This window comes from Heloderma suspectum, chromosome 5 (genome assembly GCF_057233095.1).
Source record: "Heloderma suspectum isolate Gila_16-S chromosome 5, 16-S_ref, whole genome shotgun sequence".
In the NCBI taxonomy this organism is placed as follows: Eukaryota; Metazoa; Chordata; class Lepidosauria; order Squamata; family Helodermatidae; genus Heloderma; species Heloderma suspectum.
In genome coordinates, this window is record NC_139462.1 from 58,723,279 (window position 1) to 58,741,177 (window position 17,899).

Here is a 17,899-nt window from a genome sequence, read left to right on the forward strand (position 1 = left end):
GAAAGAGGTTCTGCACCCCTGCTTTAAAACAAAGGACATGAAAATCTTTTTCTGAATGGAGTCTATTATGATACCAAACAATTGTTCTCATGTTGAGGGCCTGGCTTTGAGGAAGGCTCAGAACTTGGACTGGGGAATTATGGCAATGTGTCCTTTGATTTAAAAAGGGCATCCATTGGGAAAGGCTCCATAAATGACACACCTCATGAACACATTTAGTTTCAAGGAAAATTAATTAAAATGTCCAGAATAAAATTCTTCCTGCTTTGTGTCTTCAGTGTCTGAAATCATTTCTTGAGTTATGTGCAAGGCAACCGTTCCCATCTCTTCCTCTACTGTAGCCTGGTATAATTACTACTAGTGATGCTATTCCTCTCCCCACATGATATAAGGCTCAAAAACCCTGGGTCCAAAAGAACTGTGAGAAAAGGAAAACAATTGCTGACACTGTTCCACAAATACTTGTGCAAGACCTTATAAAGTTGCAGTGCAATGTAGGTACTGTAACACATCTTGTGCATGAACAAGTAGTTGTGGAAGAACATTGTCAAATTTTGACACAGCAGTCCACAGCACAAGATGTGAAACAGCCCTTCCACAGACATTTCTCACACAGAAGGGCAACTTTTGGATCCAATCATGAGATGTCAAATAGCATCACCAGATAAACTTGGGGAAGGACAATCATTTACATACTGTAGTTCTGCCCAATACATTCTTCAGATCAGCTATTGTAAATGTTGCCATATTAAGTTAAACTATTCCCACTTAAGGAATAGTCTTGTACTATTTTCTAAGTTCATTTAGGGATGGGCTGAATTTTATAGGGTTTGTTTTTGTAGTGTGAGATTCTGGGAAAAGTGATGGTTTACTCAGAAAATGAAGCCCTCACCTAAGAAATCTCACTTCTTACTGCAAAATTTAAACCCTGCCTGACTTAAATTGCATGCATGCCAAGACAAGAGGATATATCACCCGAGATAATATATACACCATGAATTATCTCCAACACAATCCTCTTCCTCTCACTTGCCAAGATAGAAAACATGTACATACTGGTTGCACTGTAGATGGCCTCCTTTAATTACCAATCCTAAAGCGGTTAAGTTTTGCCCCTCAAGATTTTGAAATGAGGGGCCTAGCAAGCTTACAGAGTTCCCAGAGATTGCTCCACCCTACATTTTATAAATGGATTGGGTTTCCTAAAGTGAGACCTCTTGCTTATATTAGCCCAGGTAAAGTACAGAAACATATGAAGCTTCCGAAGAGCAGCTCAGGCTATTTGTCCATCTAGCACAGTACTGCCTACACTGGCTGGCAGTGACTCCAACATCTTCAGCAGAAAAATCTGATCATCTGCTACCTGATCTTTTTCAACTGGAGAAATTAGGGATCAAACCTGGGAATGTATGCATGCAGAGCATGTGTTCAGCCATCGAGCTACAATCCCCTCCCAGAACAAGAAAATCAGTAAATCCTTCAATAAAAAAGAATATTTACAAGTCCATGTATGATATGGCTATTGAAACATGCAAAGCACACTTCAGTGTAGATGAATGCACAAAACCCACATGTAAATGCATGCAATAGTCACATGTATCTATTTTGCTATTTGGATGTGTGTGGAGCTGGCATTAATGGAGCTTCTCCAAGCATGCATATGTCAACACCTCTTGAGACAATTTAACTGTGGCAATTGCTCTTTCTGGTGCCTAGGAATGATTGTGTTTCCTAAAATGAACATGTATACCTTTTGAAAAAGCCATGTGTGTGGATTCAGACAAGTATTACAGAACCATGATATCCTGAATGAATTGAAACTTTCATCAGAAGGTTGCCCCCAAATTTGAAATGAATTCACATGGCAACCTCTAGACACCAATTCAAAGCCAGCCAGTTGGCCGTCTGTGGTTTTGTCCAACCCGTATGTCCAGAGGAAAAGGGAGAAAGACAGGAGCAAAACAAGGCATTTCTGCTACCTTTGAATCTGGCAATGTCCCCCCATTCAAGGAAGTTCTACCTCTGCTCCCTGCTTTAGGAAGCTGGCTATTGCTATGCTAATTCATTCAGAAAGTACAATATATAATGGTAGAGCAAGAAGGTGTCAGAAAGATGCTACACATATAATTACTATTTATCATCTAGTTTTAGCTAAAGGTATTTTACAGCTGCTTTTCATTCATTTATCTTGCTCATGGTATAAACCACATAGTGCGGCTGTACTGATATTTCAGAAGCAAGAAATAGTTGCTTCTTCTGCTTTTTAGTAGCATAGTAAGTGAGACAAGACACTTCATTGCTTGATATTTGTTCAAACTCCACCCTAGTTCTAGTTCCGAAACTAGATGTTTGGGACACTGAAGAATGAAGTCATGCAGTATTGTGTATCTGGATGAACACCAGAGGGCATATTAAGACTTTTTTAAAAAAAGAAGAGACTAAGCTTAAATTTCATCTTTGTATTTCAATAAAACCTACTTGAATACACTTTGAAACAAGAGTACAACAAAATAGAATATACTTTAAATGTTGAATATACAAACTATTATAGTTCATTCTGAACACTGGTACTTCCCTCTAACTTCAACTAAAAAATGTACAGGCTTTAACTACCTGACAAGAGTTCATGCCAAGCGTGACCTTTCAAGTGACAGAGTAGAAGCTGAAATTGAAATGTATGCACAGATGTCGAGGCTAAGTGGGTGACCAAAGCCTGATGCAGCAAAAGGCCGAAACAACCCTATGGCCACTTTGCCCACAATTAAGAAACTGACAGACTTGACTACCATACAAAATATGTTACATGTAATTCTATTAACAATACTGTGCTAGGTATAAGATTTTTAAAAAATTGTTTTAATAAAAAAATGCTTTACACAAAGAAGCCATTAGCTTATTTCAAGAAAGATAACTGAAAATCAGTCTAAGGCTTTCATTTTAAAATCTGCTTAAGCTGTATGATACAGAAATCCCTCTAGATTCATCTTCTTTTAGAAGCTCTTTAAATCCACTCCTTTAATTCACATTCTAGAATACCTAGTAGCAGAGTTTTTCACATAGCACCAGTAGAATACTGTGAGTACACAGTAGTAATTGCTGGTATGCACATTAAAATGCATCAAATTTGTCTTCTGTAACAGTGAGACTCTTTCTACACCCCCCAATACACATAAACCAAGAACTCCTCACAGAATCAGCTTAGTGTTCCATGTCTTAGTGTAACTTGATAATGCAGTGAGCCTTTTGAACCCCCGTCAGTCCCAGGAATTGTCCTTCATCAGCTTAGTAGTTTCCCAATTTGCAAGAGGCAATTGTGTCAGTGCGTGGATGTGGTTCAATTCCCACTGAAACATGGGACATTATTTCGTTTCCAGTAAGTTTCAAACATATGAATAACGATTAACAATTTTTTAAAAATGCAGTTTAACCTCTTGATTGTGTCCATTTCCCTGCCTCCCTAAATATGTCAGTTTGCTTAATTCCACAATGGTCTATGTAATTAATGTTCATAGCTGCCTCTTCTTCATTTCTCACATGTTACTATGCCCTCCGTTTTCACTGTTACAGGGAGGGCAATGGCTGAAGGTGTACTGACGACAACTACGTGGGTGACCGTCTTGGTTCCATCGGCTGGCTTTTCTTCTTGTACAAGTTGCAGCGTCTTAACTTCTCGTTCCTGCTTTATAGTTACTGCTTCAGATTTGACCTCTGGACCTTTTATGACTGCACTAATAACTCTTGGAGGAGTATGGCTACCTGCCTGTTGGGCAGGCATGGACAGTCTCATCACTGGGGTCCCATGGGCTATAGACACTGGAGTAAGTGCTCTCACAGCCAGTGGCGTTCCAACTATGTTAATACTTCCTGTCCCAGGCAAACCAGTTTTTGTTTGCAAGTGGCACTGTGCAAGTTGCGTAGCAGGGATGGTAATTATTTTTGTGGGCTGCATTGTGATTTTCTCTCCATTTTCGGCAGACGCTGGCATCACTGTAGGGATTGTCTGGATTACTACCTTTGGAGTTGCTGCTGTTGTTGGGCTTGTGCTGGTAATCAATGGTGACCCTGCATTTACTGACTGCACTGCAACAGTCGATATTTTCTGTCCCAGAGATGTCATTACAACAGGCACTTGCATGGCCACACGGACTGTTCTGTCAAATACGTGAAGACAAATATTGTATTAAGACCAAACGAGCAACATGGACAAATGATCTAATTAAAGTAATGCCATAGATTTGGCCTTGTTTGCATACATAATTTTTTTTAATCTTCCCCTATAAATCAGAATTGAAAACTAGAGACTTCCCAACCCCAGTCTCACACTGATACTTGCTTCATAGAGTTTCAGAACTTCAGCTATCTCTCCTTACTGCTACTGCTTTGACAATTACAACAAAATGCCAAAAATATGGTTTTAAACTACAGGACTAGACTACCTTAACAGCTGGCTTTAAGTTTTCAAAGCTCTAGCCAGCAGTAAATCTATCCTTTGGAAATTACAGGGCAACAAAGCGACAAAGTTAATAGCCTGATTTCTCAAAACAGCACCACATCTAAATTCAAACTCCTTGATTTACAAGGTGTTGTACTGAGAACAGTTTATGTATCTTTGTATTCTCAATCTAAATAATTAGTTTTAAAAAGACAGGTCTAGCTTCATTAAATGGTGCTGCACCAATTCCTTCAACGACAGCCCACACAACAGGCAAATCATGCGGTGCTAACCTGGGAGCAGTCGTTGCTGGAACAGTGGTACTGGTGGGAGAACAAGATGACATTTCATGCCCAGGTGAGGAGATGTTCACCACCCTGGTAACAGGCTTCTCTGCTCTTGTGCAGTTCAACTGAGAAGCATTTTTTCCTGCACGAGCAGAGGTTGCTACTTTCAAAAGGTTTTCTGCTGACAATGACACTCGTTCCAAGGATTTCTCATCTGTGGGGATTGATAAATCTTCAGTGCCACATTCACTTTTGTCATCAATAACCACAATGTTTTTGGGCATTTCCTTAAACTGATATACAAGCCTTTGTCCTTCAACTTTTGCCAGAATTCCTCTTTGATAGTAGTATCTGCAAGAAAAAAGTAAAAGAACAGTGTATATAACATGAATGTAAACTAACTTCCTTTACTTTCACGTTTCCAACCACCAAGATACTTTATTGGCATGGCCAATACACCTTCATTAAAATAAGCTATGCACACTGCATGAAAAAAAGCAGAGAGAGTAAGAATGTATTAACGATGTTTCCATAATGAATGAAGAAACTGGACCATCACTGGCTTAAGAGCATATCACCACTTTATCAAATAAAACTCTGAAAAGTCTGTGCTGAAGCTCCCAATCAAGCATAACTAACACTTGCAATCTGTTTAAAACAAAGAAACTGCCAACATTCTTCTTTACCCCTCCCCCCCCCCTTTTTTTTTTTATACCTCAGAGCCCTTCCCATTGTTTCATAGTTCATGTCAGGCTTGTTCTTGTGCTTCCCCCATAGTTTGGAAACCGCTTTTGAGTCCACAAGTTTAAAGATGCCCTTCTCCCGCTGAGTCCACTTGATATATCGAGGACAAGTGTTTTTGTCCTGAAGTAGATCTAGAAGGAATTCCCACAAATAGGTCGTATTTCCTACAATAAAAACATGAATTTAAGGTAATGCAACATATTTAAAGATATCAAGACAAAACAGTGCAAGATGTTCTTACATGGCTAATAAAATAATGTGGAATTATTAGATTTATTACATACCATTCTTTTCATGATGGGAACATACATATTAATTTTTTAATTTTCAAAATGGGTGTAACCCAAATTTTTGAGGGAAACAGCTGTGGAAGCAGAATTAAAGTCAATTTTAACTTTTAAAAAACTAAATTCTGGGGGAAGAGGAAGTAAAAAGTGGGCTTCGTATGTCAAAAGTATCCACAGATCCCTTCTAGGCTGTGAACTCTTCTCTCCCCAATCCGTGATGTTTATACTGGATCTTCTAGTTTTAGGGCATTTATTTTTTCCAAAGGACCTCAGAACAGTCTGGTGAGTGTGCCTCAGCCAATCCTGACTATTTTCTTAATGTCCTAGAGCATACACTCGTAATTGCTTATTCCATCTCAAATACCTGCTTCAAAAAAATAAAAGACAAACATATAGCTACAATATGAAGAAAAGGTAATAGACAGAGGATAAAATAAATTAAACACATGTTTTTGACAATGGTAAAGAAGGACTACTGAAGAATTTCATAATCAGCATGCTGAAACTGTTTCGTATTTGAATGACTGATCAACATGAATCATTTCCTTAAGATGGGGTGCAGAACTGTTTTTTTGGGGGGGCGGTCGCATCAAAGGTGTGGCTCTGCCCCCTGACACCACCCCCATTTTTCTTTTTTTTTCCACTGGAAGGAGGCATGGAGAAAACCCAGTCCACCCTACACCCCCACAGCTGCAATCAGGGTGCAGGGCAGCCTGGGCGTTGGGACTTGCCCGTGCAGGGAATGTCAGCTGCTCTTCCTCGCAAGGGTGAATTCTGCCACCTCTCTCATCCCTGCTGCTATCTCGGATCAGAGATAACGAGGGGGGAGGGGTGTTCTGTTGCTTGTACACACCAGCAGGGGAATCCCCGCTGTTTATCTCTGGTATCAGATCAGAGATAGCAGTGGAGATGCCCCTGAGGGGTTTCCTCCAGGGAGCAGGGCTTGGAGCCTAAGCCCCATCCCTGCAGGAACCCAAGAGGTGGTATGGGTCATATTAGGCCTGTGGGCCAGTGGTTCTGCACCGCTGCCTGAAGACAATAATGAACCTGTAAGGATTCTCTCTTAAAATTTTTAGCAGAAAGCCTGAAGAATATATTCTGGTAGAATACATTCTGGTAGATTGTATCATCAGCAGGACACAATCTACCAGAAAGCCTGAAGAAAGTATTCTTTAAAAAAAAACATTAAAATGGGAGGAAAGTAACAATGACAAGCAATTAACCTAGGCTAACATATGAGCGTGATCAAAACTAACAATTTTCCATAACAAAAATATTCTCCACCTGTAAAGAGCTGGAAATACCTTAGGAACTTGTTTAAATGTATTAAGCCTCTGGAGTGTCACAAAAAGAGCGGGAGAGGAGAGCACTCTCATCAGCAGGATGCAATCTACCAGAAAGGCTGAATATATTCTTTTTTTAAAATTCCATATTTTTGCAACAACAGACCTCTAAAGAGTATTAGAAATCACTAACATGTGTAAGTATTTTTGCAGAATCAAGCAGCTGTGTACTTGCTTTCTCAAAGTAACATATAATCTACAGTTCTTATATCTGCAAAAATTTAAAAAAATCCATCTCACTTTAACCAAGACTTCTAAGCAGTAGGAAGAATAAATATTAAGTTTAAGATACTCAATGGCCACCTCTGATCTAAAACAAGAAGACTTGCAATACTAGATACTCTCTACAAATACAGATTTACTAGGGAAATTATCCGACAAAACCACATACTTGTGTCTTTAAAACAACTGTGATATATATTAAATATATAAATACACACTCATCCCACATATAATAAATAAATTAAATACAACATACCACTGGAGGCATGTTAGCAAAAAGTTATTTTAGAAAACACTTATATTCAGTCTAAGGATTCCAACTGTAAAGAAAATGTATTTTGGAGCATATAAACTAAATGCCAAACCTGAAGGCTCATTTAGACCAACCCTATGTCTCTCTCTCTTTCATATCCATAATAAGGAAATATGACAAAATTGATGTCACCTATAACTTTGTCCAGGCATCAAGAATCACTAAAAAGCCAGTACAATAACCTTAAGTAACCTTATTGGAGGAAAGTAACAACAAAAAGGAATTAACGGAGGATAACACATATGAATTGTATCAAAACTAATAATTTCCTGTAACAAAAATATTCTCCACCTGTAAGAAGCTGGAAAGACCATAGGCATTTGTTTAAATGTATGGAGGGCACAATCCTATGGGGATAGCTGTCTCCAAACTCGAACGTGGCCAACTATGCAATGCAGGGCAGGCAGAGCATGGAGGGGATCCTCTCTTCTGTGCTCTGCCAACCTGCATTTGTGGCTAGATGGCAGATTTCGGCTGTCTTAACTGGGGCGCCTCAGGTGGGGGGGGGAGGCGGACTGCACATAGGAAGCATTGTAACCGTGCTTCTGCCATCCCTTCCCCTCCCCACCCCCGGGAATGCCCCCTTTTTGGCCGCATCACACTGCTCTTCCGAGTGCGGAGCCAGGGACAAACCGCGTCTCCTATGAGGGGGTGGGGGAGGGGGCAAGGAGTCAGATTTCTGGGAACCAAGCTCAGAGTGCTGGCTCCGAGCTCAGTTCCGAGAAACTGAAAAATCCTATGGGTGTCTAGACACTATCTAGCAGCCAGAGGATTGCGCCCTAAGCCTCTGGAGAGCCATAAAAAATGGGGAGAGGAGAGTGCTCTCATCAGCAGGATACCATCTACTTCCTTCCAAGAATGATGGTCCTGTGTCTTGCAACTATCACAAAGAGTTCTCCTAAACCTAGATAGACTTTTGCTACCTGTTGAGAAGCTTCAAATCACATATTTCTCTCAGTATAATCAGCCATTATCAAGAAGCCATTCAATTCACTATTATGAATAGGCATAAATGCTCTGCATGTTTGCAAAATGAGATTGCAGATCTCTAGCTGCAGTTGCAAATCTGAATTGAGAATCACATTGGTCTAATATGCTGAGTAGGTGCATGTTCAGTTCTAACTGATAGAAGGTACCTGGGGAAACAAATCTAGCAGCAAGCAAATAGTTTCAAGTGCTCACACAAGGCAAATCAACACATTTACAGTAAAACTCATAAAAAGCTCTAAAAAGACAGGCGACAATAATTGTTATTAATTATTCATAATACAGGAGCATTAAGGTATTTTTGCTAGGTATGTCACAATACTAAAAGAACAATTATTTACCCTTGCCTTCTCTTGGCTTCTTTTTTATACCCAAGTCTGGGGATGCACTGGAAAGGGCTGATGGCACTTGGGTTTTTGGCTTACGGCCAGCTGCAAAGAACAGTTTGAAAGACTGAAATGTGTGTATAGAAATAATACTTCACATGGTTTTCATCCAAATCTGAATAAATAGACTACTAACTGGTGATAAACTAAGATGCTGACAATATAAGCAACATGCCTCATAAGTCACAATTTTATCTGACTGTTTAATTCTTAGGGAGAGTATCTACTCATTTAAACATACTAACAGAAACTTGACAAAGACAATTTACATTACAGAAAATTGATTATATATGTGACAATGGCCCATCCACAGACAACAAATACTATGAGCATGCAAAGTAACACATAACTAATCTCCTCCAGCCTTACAACAAACCTATAAAGGAGGTCATTAATATGCTCTATTTGAAACTCAGAACGCTCATGGTAAGAGTTGGAATCTGAACCGTAATTGCAACAACCATCACGCCTGTCACTTCAAAATAAAGAGAAAGGAGCCATCTCATTTTAGTCAGTATGTTCAATCAAGAACCATCATGCCCATTTACTGATTAAAAGTATGAGTTTATTTTTTAAAGTATGTGAGGTTTTTTTACAATAGTTTACAACTTTATATTCAATCAAAATACTAATTTATGGAGCATCTACTGTATAGTAAATATTTATTTATACAATTTTAAATTGCCTTTTCAGCCCAAAAGGTACTCAAAAGCAGCATACAAAACAAAAGAGAAAGTATATTGTGCCTTGCCAAAGTACTCGTTGTTGTTGTATTATTTTTAGTTGGAATGCCACACTCCCAACAAAATACCTTTCTTTTTTTTCATTGGCTCATGGATTTCTGGAGAAGTTGGTATAGGAGATGTGTCCATTGGTTCAGACTCCTCAGTTGATACCTCCACTACAGTTTCTGTAATCACATCTGGCCTCATCGCCGCATGGATGAATTCTGGAGTTGACACACAAGGTGGGACAAAAACTTCCACTAAAGGAAGAAAATAAAGAAGGTAAGGCTTTTTAAAATCTAGTTTCTTCACATGGGACATAACTTAATATGTTCTAAATCACAAAAACAACGAAGAAACAATATTTCTGGAAATGTCCCAAGGAGGGCTTAAAACAGGGGTAGGCAACTAGGTGCTCTCCAGGTGTGGCAAACTAAAATTCTCCTAAGCCCTAGCCAGTATGGCCAATCAGCACGAATTATGGAAGCTGTAGTCCTAAGCATCTGGAGGACATCAGGTTGCCTACCCCTGGCTTAAACCAAACACAAACCTGCCTCATCATTCAGCCACTCTTGAATATCTGTATGTATCACAGTGCAGGATAAGCCATAGTGGCTTGTCTTAATCCCTGGCAAGTGCCAGCCACCATTTCCCTAATTTCCTGCCTGGGGCACAGCTTGTTGTGTTGTCCAAACCCAGGTGGCATGACTTGTATGAGGGGGAAACAACCCTCAAATAACCTATGGGCTGTTGTAGAGTTACTTAAGCCATGGTGGCTTGTCTGATCATGTGAAACAGCCCAATATTTGCTTCCAGAAATTGAACGTTCACATACATTTAACTGTGGAAATGACTAGGCCCTGTACTTTTCTATATGGCATTCAGTAACTTTGTAAACTGAGAAAACTATTAGGATTTTGCTTTCAGAATGAAACCCAGTTCTCGATTACATATTTATTTATTACATTTCTATACCTCCCAACAGCCGAAGCTAACATAGGTTAGGCTTTAGTCTTGTAAAGCATAGTTTTGAAGGTTAGTAAGCCATTTCCATGACTTTCATGAGTTCATTGTGTCATATGAATATACAATTTTAGTTCCAAAGAAAAATTTTACACTTTAAGAATGAAAGGGCAGAAGACAATAATCATATCCAGAATGAATCTGGACCATTTCATCCTGTTGAAACAAAGCACTTTCTATAAATGGAAAAAAATTAAAACCAAGATGCCTGAAAACATTCCACGTTCCCCAACCATCTTCAAGAACTTTTATAAACTGGGTTCACATGACACGACAACCCATCATGAGCAGCTAGCCATGGTTGCTTGTCGAGTTGACCAATCCCAGAGTGTTTTCTTGAGGGGTGGCTTATTTTTCAGGAACAAGCCATGCTGAGAACCCATGGCTTGCTGTACGGTTATTTTCACCCATGATGGGTTGTCACATTGTCCAAACCTGGGAGACCAACTTTATTTGTGGGTGGCAGCAATTGGCTACAGAGCCAATTGGCGAGAGCAGCAAAAAAAGCCTGTGCCTCTTGCTTTTCAAGATTTCGCCAGTGACTGTCCTTCCAAAGTGCCAAAATGACACTTTTGAACAACCGGCACTCATTCCCTGGCATTTTAAAAAAAAAAAAATTCAATGCCTCAAGAATACGCAATTGGGGTACTAATTTTTTTATTCTTCTTCTTTTGTCAATCTTTCACAAGTCCTCTCTTATGGCTGTCCCATATATGTAGTCTTGCCTGGTCGATTTCTTTATCTGTTTCCTCTGTCAAAAGGAGGTCGAAAGGGGAGTAGGTAACATACAAGGAAATTGACAAGATGCGGTTGCATATTGGCTAATTTGCAGACAGTTGCAAAGGACTAGGGGAGAAATAATACTAAGGGAAAAGAGGGACCCAGTGCTGCAATTAAGAAGCACTGAAAATGGGGGTGGGTAGGGAGCCAAAGGAGTAAGTGCACCAAAGGGGGGGCAATATCTTCCCCTTGGCGATGTGACCTCTATTTTAAGTGATGAACTGATACTTTTCAGTGTCCTCCACCTTTTCAATACTTTCCCAACTCTCCAGCTGCTCCAGAAAGGGGAGCTCTTAACTCCCCCGCCCCCTTTTCACAGCTCCTTTTTGGAGCACTGACTGCTGTGGTTACTGCAGTTCCCTGACAGTTCAAAAGAAATCTGAGAAGGCAGCTGCATGGGATGGAGTGAATGGGGCCTATGGGGGAGGGGTGGTGGGTACTGCTGGTACTGCCAGCCACGCTGGTGCCCCATTGCTCCATCCCGTTCTGCCAACCTCTAAGTTGTTTTTTTTTTTTAAGTCAGGGACATGCGCATTTTGGGGGGGACTAAGAAGTAAATGGAAGGAAAATATATGCAAATTTAATGGCTGAGAAGTTAATGGAGGCAAAATTTGAGCACCTGCATGAACTGCTCCATTAGTGCAGGTCTGCAAATTTCCCCTCCATTTACTTACCAGCCCATACATTTCCACAAATTTCTCCTCTATTTACTTCCCAGCCATTAAATTTCATTACATTTCTGAGTGTGCGTTTTTTAAACTGCCAGGGAACCACAGTAACTGGAGCAGTAAATGCTCCGAAAAGGAGCCATGAAAGTGGTGTGGGGAGTTCAGATCGCCCCCTTCTGGAGTAGCTGGAGAGTTGGGAAAGTGTTGAAATGGTGGCGGACACTAAGAAGTGTCAGTCCAACACTTAAAATAGAGAGGATCACATCGCCAAGGGGGAGATACTGTCCCTGCTCTTTTGGTGCACTTATTTCTTTGGCTTTTCTCCCCCATTTTTGGTGCTTCTTAATTGCAGCACCGGGCCTCTCCTTTCCCTTAGTCTTATTTCTCCCCTGGTCCTTCACAGCTTAGCCAATATGCAACCTTGTCTTGTCAATTTCCTTGCATGGTACCTACTCTTCTTCTAGCTCCCTTTCACAGCTGAAACAGACAAATAAATTGACCAGGTAAGGCTACACATATTGGACAGCCATAAGCGTGCGCTTGTGCACCTGCAAAAGACCGACAAAATAATAATAATTTTAAAATGGCAACCCTAAATGCATATCTTTAAGACACACCCACACCCCGAAAGGCAGTGAACAAAAAGGGGCTGTGATTGGAGCTACCCGAATTGAACATTTTTGAGGCAGTGTGGAACAAAAACAGGGCATGAAAAGGCGTAGTGATCAGAGTGGGGAGGGAGAGACAAGACTATTTTTGCCACAAAGTCCACTGGGATACATGCCGGGGCCAGCTGGAAGACTGAGGAGGAAGGATAGGGAGAACAACCCACAGCAAGCCTGATTGTCTGTTGAGTGCGCCATGGGTTGTTTAGAAACACACTGCGTAGCTTGTTCACTGCGTACCCACACTGCGTAGGGGTGGCTTAGCATTATGTGCGAACATGCCCACAGACTCAAGTCTAGAGAGGCAATCTTAATGCCCCACCATTCTACGCAACTGGAACATATTTACAAATAATCATAATAATAAAGCTGTGAGCACAGTTACAAACCAGTAAGGCAGTTTTTAACTGACTTATATGTTTTTCCTTCTTAGGTTAATTTGTGACCATCTAAAAGTTATACTTACTATATTCAAATTACTTGAAATAGCAACTGTAATTCCAGCTGTATAGCAACTGTAAACCATACAATAATTCTCTAGCTAGAGCATCCCTGTTGTATAGAGTAAACATCATTGCAATGTGTAAGTTTGCACACTAAATGCAGTCTGTATGTTGTAGACCACCCCTTAGAAGTAACAGTATTAACGCTAAGGAAAATATTCTCTACAGAGTAGACAGCTATTGAGCCTGGTAGGAGCTTACTCCCAAATAAAACTTCAAATGTAATAAAGGCCCTAATGCGAAAGAAGCCACTTTTCCAAAAAAATAAAAATATGTTTTATCAACATACCAGGTGTTCTAGCATCTCTTAAACAAGTTGGAGATTCCATATGAAGCAAGGCTTCTGCTGCTTCAATTGTCTTATCTGAGCAGTGCACATTGCTGCCGTGAACAGATGCTTCCACTGTACAAATAAATAAATAAATCACACAAATACATCTGATTGACAGGTATTCTGAATCAATAAATCTATATGGGCTAGTAAACCAGGAGGAACACATGCCATTGCAAGAAATGTTTTTGAGGGGGGGAAATATTAGGTATATTTGAGATGAGAATTTAATGCTTCCCCTTTTATGGCCATAGATATGTTGCAAACATACATTCCCGCCAATGGGTGCTTAGAGACAGGCATAGGCATTTCAGATTTTACCTTGCCTTTATATCACAATAGAACAGTTATGTTTTCATTAAGACTGTATACCCTTACATTTTAACCAATTAACCAGTATATTTGATCAATTAAGGTATTAATTATCACATTTTAAAAGACTAGCAAACAGTTTAGGGAACAGGGAGACAATATTTTTTTCTGCGTAAACTTCACAAGAACATACACTGTGGAATAATCTCATCGACTGAGGGATCCTCCTTCTCACTGGCCATTTCTCTCCCCTTCATAAAACAAACAAGTTGAACATTCAGCAATGAAGCAGTAAACATAGACCCATGATTCAATTTATCATCCTATCCCAGCCATTACCAGAACACACATCTGATAGAAGCAGGCCATGAAAACGGTAAAGAATTGCTACATTATTGATCCATGAGCATATCTAGTTAAAAGAAAAAGTAGTCCATGGCAATTTCTGATTATCCTATAGGGATTGGTTGACTCATGATGTGGTAAGTTTGATGGTGTCAAGCTAAGAAATTAGATAAGGGAGTTCAATCCACCCCCTGAGCTCCATGTATGGTAACATTAAAATGGCCATTAGAAGTACTATTGTATTTCTGAAAGCCCATTTAATCATACTTTCAAAGGAGTCAAGTAAAAAATATTCCAAGGGAGGTCGAATATCTAACCCATACCTGCCCACAGTCATATATATCAGTATTTAACTGGGTCATGTTGGGTACCAAACTGAAGCTCTTGATGCCAAAGACAATAGTTTTCATAATCTAAATTAAATCTGCCTATGACACACTGAGGACTAGACTGTCCTTACAAATTCCCTATCGCAGGAGATAGGAGTTCTTAACGTGCCCCTGAAACCAGAAGTAGTTTGTGCTTACAAAAACATGCTGACAGAGCATTCTTGAAGGACCAGTCACTAGTCTAAAACTAGAATGTGAAGAGCAGAGAACCTGACTGACAGTTGTTGCAGCCAATAGGCTAGATTACCTGCATAAATGCAGGTGATTAGTCCTGACTGATGGTCAAGATAATGTACATGGTTCTCCCACACTAAGAACATAAGAAGAGCCACGCTGGATCAGACCAAGGGTCCATCTAGTCCAGCATTCTGTTCACACAGTGGCCGACCAGCTGTTGACCAGGAACCCACAAGCAGGGCATGAGTGCAACAGCACCCTCCCACCCATGTTCCCCAGCAACTGGTGAACACAGGCTCACTGCCTCTGGTACTGGAGGTAGCACATAGCCATTGATATCCTTCTCCTCCATGAATTTGTCCAACCCCCTTTTAAAGCCATCCAAATTGGTGGCCATCACTACACCCTGTGGTAGCAAATTCCATAGTTTAACTATGTGCTGTGTGAAGTACTTCCTTTTATCTGTCCTGAATCTCCCACCAATCAGCTTCATAGGGTGACCCCAGGTTCTAGTATTTTGAGAGAGGGAGAAAAATGTCTCTATCCACACTCTCCACACCATGCATCATTTTGTAGACCTCTATCATGTCTCCTCTTAACCTCCTTTTTTCCCCAAGCTAAACAATCCCAGCTGTTGTAACCTTCTCTCATAGGGGAGATGCTCCAGCCCCTTGATCATTTTGCCTTTTTCTGCACTTTTTCCAGCTCTACAGTATCTTTTTCTACGTGTGGTGACCAGAACTGGACACAGTATTCCAAGTGTGGCCGTACCATCGATTTGTATAGGGGCAGTATGATATTGGCAGTTTTATTCTCAATTCCTTTTCTAATTATGCCTAACATGGAGTTTGCCTTTTTTACAGTGGCCACACACTGGGTTGACAGCTTCATCAAGCTGTTCACCACAACCCCAAGATCTCTTTCCTGATTGGTCACAGCTAGCTCAGATCCCATAAGGCTATACTTGAAGTTGGGATTTTTTGCCCATACTCACTTTATCCTCACAATCCTGTAAGGGAACTTAGTGGCTGGGTTCACACAACATGACAACCCACACTCAAGGTTAACTATGGGTTGAGCATGGGTTGTGGTTGTAACGTGGGCTGTTGTGTAAAACCAGCCACACTAACAAATCATGGTTTGTTAACCACGAACAACCCACAAAGAGAACCCATGGTTTGTTGTTGGGTTGTGAACTGCAGATTGTTCATGGTTAACAAACCATGGCTTGTTATTGCAGCTGGGTTCACACAACACAACCACCCATGGTTCAACAACAACCCATGCTGAACCCATACTCAACTTTGTGTATGGGTTGTCATGTCGTGTGTACCCAGTAAGTGGCCAGATTCAGACGATCAAAAGGGAAAATTAGGGAAATGGCAAGCACACAAGCATGACACGCAAGGCAGGGAAAAGACACCACCATGGCTTCTTTTCCTCCGCTGAACATCTGAACCCAGTCAGTATCTCTCAACGTGACTTGGCCAAGTTTAACAGCAGCAGAAAGTAGCACAGGAGAAAAGGTTAGGAAATGAAGAGCAGCACCACCCATTGCTACGGAGAGGAAGAAGTTGTAATCTCAGGGGCAACTGGCTGAGATATTGAACATGTTTGGTTTGCCTTTGGATTATTTTCAGTTTATTATGTGGTTTTATTGTTAATTGTTCATAATTTGACAAGCAGAATTGAAATCCCTTAAATAAATAAAACAAGGCCAAAACAGATGACCAAAGGCCCCGAACTTTCCTATATGAATCAGGTGATGGCCAGCCGTTCCTCACACTTCTTTCCCTGCCCTCTTTCATCCTCTGCTGCCTCTCTTCCCCCTCCCTTTGACCATGACCCAATTTTGTCCTTTTCCACCCACTTCCTTCCAATTTGGAAGAGATAGGACTTTCCAAGATAGAGGTTTCTTTATTTAAATTAAAAAACTGTCATCTTCATTCAGAATTTTCTAAAGTGCACTTTGACTGATATTTCGAGATATGTAAACATAGCCAGCTCATTAACTAGTTAAAAGCCAAATAGTTAATTGCCTGAACAATCAGAGGATATATCTCTACTAGTTACAGTTTAATCTAACTCCACAAGAAGCAGTAACTTTATGCAATCAATTACTACCCTGCTGTAAGCCACTTACCCAGTTAGGGGTTTTAGTTCTATTTTGCATAGTAGGTATAGCTACTTCCATTCTTTCAACTTCAATGTCTGGCCCAGTAGTACTGTGCTTCATACATGACTTTTTTTCTTTAAAGGGGGAGGGGGAATGGTTGATGACTACTAGATTTGCATTTCTCATTCAAATTAGTACTTGATACTGTTATGTTTGTAGTAGGAACCCCTTCGGAAAAAAATTGTTAATTCTGATAGTCTTTGTAATTTAATAAACAACTGATCATGTCTGAGTTTGTTTATGCAGATTTATACATATATAAAACTAAAGGCAGTTCCTCTCTTCTTCTCCCTGTGAAGATTTTTTAAAAACCAACAGCACACAGCCACCTGCTGCACATCATCCACACACATGAAGGTGTATACACACACACACACTCCCTCCAGTTGCTCTTTCCATTTATGGAAATCTACTCAAGGCTAAATCATTCCAGCTGAGCTGCCAGCATCTAAATCTATCTTTAGAATAAGCAGGGTCACCTATCTGCAGTGCCAGGGAGCTAATGAGGATCCAACTAGTGCTTCTCTACTGGGACTTGAAAAGAGCTATCCTGTTCCTTCAATATTCTAAATTAAATACAGGAAAAGGAAACATATTTTTAAGCATTTTGATGCTAAGACCTAATTCACATGTGTGAACGGCTACTTGACATGAAATAATGTCAAGACTGCTCCATATGGCAAGCTACTTTTCCAAAGGAACTCACCACATAGTTGAATAGATTTTCACCAAATCCAGCAGCCACTACAGGTGAGAATCAGGCCTTAGCATTATGCAAAAGGCAAAGCTTGAAAAGCTTTAGCA

At 40.3% G+C, this 17,899-nt stretch overlaps 1 protein-coding gene across 3 annotated transcripts in view; it reads right to left on the reverse strand.

The window, feature by feature from the left end:
- Positions 1-2,444: 2,444 nt before the first annotated feature.
- The window catches only part of ELF2 (E74 like ETS transcription factor 2), a 50,729-nt gene continuing 35,274 nt past the window's right edge, over positions 2,445-17,899 (reverse strand). For all 3 annotated transcript variants that reach the window (XM_084856076.1, XM_084856077.1, XM_084856075.1), the window contains 6 exons: positions 13,655-13,768; positions 9,813-9,986; positions 8,957-9,046; positions 5,435-5,627; positions 4,726-5,070; positions 2,445-4,151 (listed from right to left, as the gene is read on the reverse strand). In XM_084856076.1, coding sequence (XP_084712202.1) covers positions 3,524-4,151; positions 4,726-5,070; positions 5,435-5,627; positions 8,957-9,046; positions 9,813-9,986; positions 13,655-13,768 — 1,544 coding nt within the window. In that variant the 3' untranslated portion in view covers positions 2,445-3,523. The remainder of the gene's footprint in view (positions 4,152-4,725; positions 5,071-5,434; positions 5,628-8,956; positions 9,047-9,812; positions 9,987-13,654; positions 13,769-17,899) is intronic.